We start from the raw sequence: 6,499 nt of genomic DNA on the forward strand, positions 1-6,499 counted from the left end.
GGCCTTCACAGTTCTTTCAAATGCTGACTGAACATCAAGTAATATCCCAGAAGATACTTATTGCTCAGAGAGGGCAACACCATAACTTGGTAGTGGAGAGAGCTGGCAGATACCATGGCGGCTGAGAGATCAGACTTTCTGTCACCATGATGACCGTAGTGATGGCCTGCACTGAGGCTAGGACAGCACCATTGTGGTATTCTTTCTAAGAACTCCAAATCATGAGGAAACATCAGACAGACTCAAATGGAAAGACATTTTTAGTTCAGAAAGTAATTGCCAGTACTTTTTAAGAGGGTCAAAGTCATAATAGACAAACGCAGGCAGAAAATATGGCCTAGATTACAGGACACTAAGGTGTGAACGCTTAATGGACTAGAAAGGGGACATTAATGAAACAACCGGCAACATTTCATAAAGTGCACAGGTTCTCAAATCATAATGTATTTTTCTTTCGGTACCTGGAATCAAACTCAGGACCGTGCGCTTGCCAGGCAGTCACTCGTGCCACCAAGCTGCATCCTCGGGGCTTGCAAATGATAAGGTGTAATTTTGATTACCATACTAGTGTTGTGTAAGTTGCTACAATTTGGAGAAGCAGAGTAAAATGAGATCTTAGCTCTGTTTCCGTGTTCTTTTCATAAGTCTGAAGTTATCTCTAAATGAAAAGTTTAAAAATCTAAAAAAGTAGCTTAAAAATATATCCAGGCAGAAGAAAGCACATTGGATGAAAATTTTGGATCTTGAATTCTGACACTGCCCTGAATCAACTGGCCTTTCTAGGACACATGTACAAGTCCTTCCAATTCTTAACTCTGCTTTTCCAAATCTAGTGCAATTAGACAAACAATTTCTCTGGGTTATGATAATATACAACAAACTAAGTGGGGGCCGGGGAGATGGCTCAGTGGAACAAGCACTTCCCTGGCAAGCACAAGGGCCTGAGTTCAATCCCTGGTTCCACCAAAACAAAACAAAACAAAACAAAACAAAACAAAACAAAACAAAACAAAACAACAAATGTATAATATATAATAAACCAAAATGCTTTAGAAACTATTTATGAAATCCTTAGATTATAAAACCTCAAACTGATTATTTTGTAAATTGGAGAAGGCCGGACAATAATGACTGTGTGTGTAGGATTTTATTTAATTCCCTTAACCACCATTTGGAGCAAATATTTCTGATGGCTTGTGAGTACCATCAATAAGTTTTCCTTTTATTTCTTCAAATAACATTTGAATTTCTAAATATGTGGGTAATAAAAGATATTTAGTTTTCATTTCTTTTTTCTTGACTTGTGTGACAGCCCAAGACAAATGTGCTTCTGGTACCCACGGCTGCCAGCACATCTGTGTGAATGACAGGTCCGGGTCTTATCACTGTGAATGCTTCGAGGGGTACACGCTGAATGCAGATAAGAAAACATGTTCAGGTAAGGTCTCCTCAGCAGATTTGTTCACACTTGGGTTCTGTGGCAGTGAAGTCTACTTCAGATAGAAGGAGAGAGTCTTCCTTCTTTCAGTCTGCTGACCGACTGTACACGGGCAGCTATGCACTGGGTGCTACATGGGTGGTGAGCCCACTGGCTGTGGCAAAGACAGATCGCTTCAGAAGAAAAATGCTAGGAAATGGGTAGGGAGTAGGGGCAATGAAAAAGCTAATTAAATGTAACGTCCTTGTTCATAAAAATTTTATAACCCTGGACACTGGGGAGTTTTTGAGCAAGTAGCAGACTTTGAAGGAAGTCAGTTGGACAGTAACTATTTGATGTGATAGGCTGAACTGATCTTTTTCCAATTAAAACTTAGCCTGGAACTTTTCTGTCGCATTAGTCTTATAAAGTTGGATCACTTAGTAAAGAAGACTTTGTAAGGGCCTGAGTTAGACCTACACAGACCTTCCAGTAACCCTGCAGCAGGACGCTCCCCAATGGCTTCTAGCTGATCATTCTTCAGTGAATCTGAGCATTATGACCTTGCTCAGGAGCCCTTGGCAGGACTGCCGAGTCTCATTAGTTTGATTTAAACTCACGGGAAGAACAAGGTAGCATTTATAAGTGGAAAAGCACTCCTAAAGGAGAGAAACTCCCAGCTCTCGAGGTAGTGCTTAGTTTTTGCATGTCGAATGCTTTCTGAGCTTTGCATGTCTTTTCTATCCCTTGAGGAGCTGTATTCCAGCATCTCATCAAGACAGATAGAGGTAACAACCAGCTCCCTAAAATGTGAATAAAGAACAAAATAAAAGAGGTGGTAGGAGGTAGGGGGGAGAGAGGGAAAGAGGAAGAAAGAAGAAGTGAAAGGAGAAAAGATGGAAGTAGAGCCTTTGCAGATGCGAGGAGGATCATGAGGCAGCAGGTGCAGGGAGAGATGGAGGGCAAAAATAATTGAGGTGTGTTATGTCCTTGTCCCAACTCCCCAAGATACATGTGATCACATACTTGATAAGTATGCACTAATCAAGATAAATTTAAAGTATAAATTTAAAAAAATACCCATGAAGTCAGGAAAAGTTTTGAGCACCCACTCTGTTCCCAGGATAGGCACTAAGCACTGTGTGGATATAATATTTCCTATGGTGCGCAGAGCAGTTTATAGCTTTGGGTGGGAAAGATTCTTTCCACAGGAAGGGCTGTGGAGGCTGACAAGGTGGGGGAGGCCCCTGAGCTTGGGGCTGGAGCCGGACTCTCCAGGAGAGGAGGGTGTGGGCAGGGCTGGCTGCTGCTGTTCCTGCAGGGAGGAGGTTGGAGAGCTGGGATAGGGAGGACTCACTCCAGCTAGTTACGAGCATCCAGTGAGTGCTTTCAACTGTGGGAAAGCAAGGGACCCAGAAAAGCATATTTTTATTTAAATTAGCATGTTATGGAACAATATGAAGCATTTTATTAAAAAATAAAACATCAAAGAAAATTTTCGGTTTGACAATACTCCAAATAAGGATGTAGTGAACATCCTTCCTATGTGGCCCAAGCAAGGGATTAAGCATTTTACACACCGAGGAATGCCTTTCACGCGCACAGCAACAGTAGGAGCAAGTTGAGCTACAGGCAGACTGAGGAACTTGCTCAGGCCACCTGGCTTATGAGTAGCAGAGTGAGGGTTTGAACCTAGGCCCGCACTCCCATGGTTCTATAAGCTGAAACCACTCAGAATGCTGTCTCACTGTAAAAGCACCAAAGAGCACAGAGGGTTGGAGGAGAGGCAGAGTGCTGGGAAGCTTGCATATATGTTATAAAGTAGTAATGAATAATACACTCCTGAAGCTGGGGTCCACACGAGCCCTGCCTTCTTCCATTCCTCTTGCTGGCAACAGGAAGGTTAATAAAGGAGACATGAGCCCCAGGTCAATACCAGGGTTGGAAGCATGTCCACTTGCTGTGTGTACCGAGTGCTCAGCTGGGCAGAGGGGAAAATTAAATGTTCTGCTACCAAGTTTTTTTTTTTTTTTTTGCGGAACTGGGGATTGAACTCAGGCCCTTGTGCTTCCAGAGAAGCGCTTTTTCTACTGAGCCATCTCCCCAGCTTCTATCAAGTATTTTTCTGAACAAAAGCCTAAATTGTAGTGACAAAAGGAAGTATGTACATGATGGTTGGAAAAGTGGTTTAGGGGCCGGTTGTGTAGCACCTTGCCCTTCCTGTAAAGCTCGTCTACAAGCAATAGTGCATCGTGGAAGGAGTCTGAGCATGGTGTGATGTTTAAGAAGAGAGTCAGAAGGGAGCAAATAAACTGCAGTGGTCCCTGCAGGAGCAGAGGGAGGACTTATATTTCCCAGGAAGCCTTTCTGGATTTATTAAAGGAGAATAGCTCCTTAACCTGGGCACTTTTTTTTTTTTTTTTTTTTTTTTTTTTTTTGTTTTTTTTTTTGTTTGCTTTAGTGTATTTAGTACAAAGTCTATGGGGTCTCACTACACAGACTGGACTCATAGAGATCCTCCTATTTTTCAGCCTCCCAAGTGCTGGGATTACAGGCGTGCACCACCACACCCAGTCTCAATTGCCGTTTCAGCACACCCCAGGGCCCTGTGCTCTGCCTAAACAGGCACTTTAATCCACTGAGCTATCTGGCCGGCCCAATCCTGGGCTAATTTGGACATGAGACTTTTAGAGTGCTTTTTTCTGCTCTCTACTTATTTGGGCAAATTGTTGATGTCCCTAAAATGTTATTGATTTGATAATAATAAATCCCTCACTGTCCGATCATATACATCATCATTATGATTCTTATTAACGTTATTATTTTTCTCTCTGCCTGTGTTTGTGAATGTGCATATTTGTGTATTTGTGCCTGTCTCTCCCCACCAGCAATGTTTTGTCCCATTTTGTAAGCTGTCAAGGGCAGGTGCTTGGTCAATGTAGGCCTTTCTGTGCAGCCTCAAGCTTAGCTCTATGTACAGCGAGGTCCTTAATAGATTATTTGTGCTGATGACCCCTGCACGTGGAGGTGTTGACAGTCATCAGAGCTGCTCCAGGTGAGTTCTGGGACATCACCAAGATTCAGTGCCTTCCGGTGCTGTTGGCAGAAGAACAAAGCGAAGTGATTCTCAGGGAGCTGCAGGAGAGAAACAGGACGGAGCTATCTGCGGCCCCAGGGCCATATCAAAGAATGGAAATGGCCCTCACCTGAGATATGGGGCTGTGGCTGGCTCTGGAAGGACTCATTCTCAATGCTGATTGGACCCAAGTGATGCTTTTTTCTCCCAGAGGTTTGTGTTTTGTGGCCCATTTCATTAACATGTGGGTATTTTCTTTCCTGCCGCATGCCTGGCCAGTCCGTGACAAGTGTGCTCTGGGCACTCACGGCTGCCAGCATGTTTGCGTGAGTGATGGGGCTGCGTCCTACCACTGTGACTGCTTCCCTGGCTACAACTTGAATGAAGACAAGAGGACGTGTACAGGTGAAGCCTGGCCCATTAAGCCCCCTTCTCGTGGTAGGCAAAATCTTCTTTCTTCTTGCCTGACTGTGCTCCTTTCCCTGGCCAGAGCCTTCCGGCAGGCTCCAGTTGATGCCAGGCTAAAGTAGTTATCTTTCTCTCCAATCTGCTTTACTTGACCTGATCTCATGTCTCTCCTTTTTTCTTTCTGGCTAATTTCTGTAGTCTGGGGTGTTACTGTGGTAAAATATATATGACATATTATATAGCATTCTAACCATTTTATGTGTACAGTTTAGTGACACTCAGCACATTCTCACTGCTGTGAAATATTGCCACTATCTATTTCGTCACTATCTCCCCCACTACCTGTCTCTAGCTTCATTACCCCAAACTGAAACTCTGTATTCAGCAAGCAGTAACTGCCCTTTCTCCACCACCCCCTCAGTCCCTAGATACTACTGTTCTACTTCAGCTTGTCTTTTAAAACTGCCTTTTGACTATGTTTGCCACCTGCTCCCCTCCTATGCACAGTGGACATTTTTGTTTGTATTGGTATCAGGAATCGAACTCAGGACCTTGTGCTTGCCAGGCAGGTGCTTATGCCACTGAGTTATATTCCTGGTCCCACAGTGGACATCTGATATTCCAGAAACATGCTGTGCACCTGCTGCTCCCATCCTTTGCTGGGATCAGCTTCCCTCACCACCTTTGCAAGTGAAAACAAATGTACCAGTTTAATCATAGCAATGCTGGTTGGGTGTAGGTGCTCTGATGGGGGCTGGAGGGACCGACTCTGAGGAGCACCATCTGAGAGCTAGGGAGAAGCTGTGCTTCGTGCAGAGAGAAGAAAGGAATGCAACCCAGAGTCCTGAGCAGCAGCTCGGAAGGGAGCAGACATAAAGGGCAGCCAGTGTGCAAAGTGTGGTGGCTGGGAAAAGAAGATGGGCATGTGGCGTGGAGAGCTAGGTAGGGGCCTGGCCGTGCTGTCCCTCTGAGCCATGGGGAGAGGAGTTCACATTTTACTGTCGTAACAATGAGAATCCACTGACGGGCTTAAGGCAGTGGAGATTAATAGGCTCATTAGAATGGAATTTGGGCTGGCTTCCCAAAAGGCTCAGTAGGGTCTATTTTTTCTCTTAACAGTTTTTACTATTTTATTCTTGTGTTGAATGTGTGTGTGTGTGTGTGTGTGTGTGTGTGTTGAATTTTTGCCTTTGAGCCTTTTTTAAAAAATGTATTTTAGTACAATGTCTACAAGATCTCACTACACAGATCAGACTCGTAGTTATCCTCTTGTTTTCAGCCTCCCAAGCCCTGGAACTACAGGCATTCACCACCATGCCCAGTCTCAATCACCGTCTCAGCATGCCGCGGGGGTGGGGCTGGCATGGCATGCTGGAGATCAAACTCTGGTCGCTGCGCTCAGCCTAAGCAGGTGCTTTAGTCTGCTGAGCTATCCGGCTGGCCTTGTATTGAATTTTTGGAGTCTTGACTATTACATGCTTTGGTACAGTTTTTCTGAGCATGACTATTTGGAGTTCTATGTGCCACCCTAATGTGTATCTCAATTTCTTTTGAATGCTTGAAAACTTTCCTGAAAGGTTCTTTTTTTTTTTTTTTTG

The 6,499-nt window shown here is 44.2% G+C and overlaps 1 protein-coding gene across 1 annotated transcript in view; it reads left to right on the forward strand.

Moving 5' to 3' along the window:
- Matn3 (matrilin 3) overlaps positions 1 to 6,499 on the forward strand; it is a 34,232-nt gene that overhangs the window by 11,403 nt on the left and 16,330 nt on the right. The window contains exons 4-5 of the mRNA XM_004627567.2: positions 1,313 to 1,438; positions 4,773 to 4,898. Of these exons, the coding sequence (XP_004627624.2) occupies positions 1,313 to 1,438; positions 4,773 to 4,898 (252 nt within the window). The remainder of the gene's footprint in view (positions 1 to 1,312; positions 1,439 to 4,772; positions 4,899 to 6,499) is intronic.

The sequence above is a fragment of the Octodon degus genome, unplaced genomic scaffold (genome assembly GCF_000260255.1).
Source record: "Octodon degus isolate 3935 unplaced genomic scaffold, OctDeg1.0 scaffold00019, whole genome shotgun sequence".
NCBI classification, from domain to species: Eukaryota; Metazoa; Chordata; class Mammalia; order Rodentia; family Octodontidae; genus Octodon; species Octodon degus.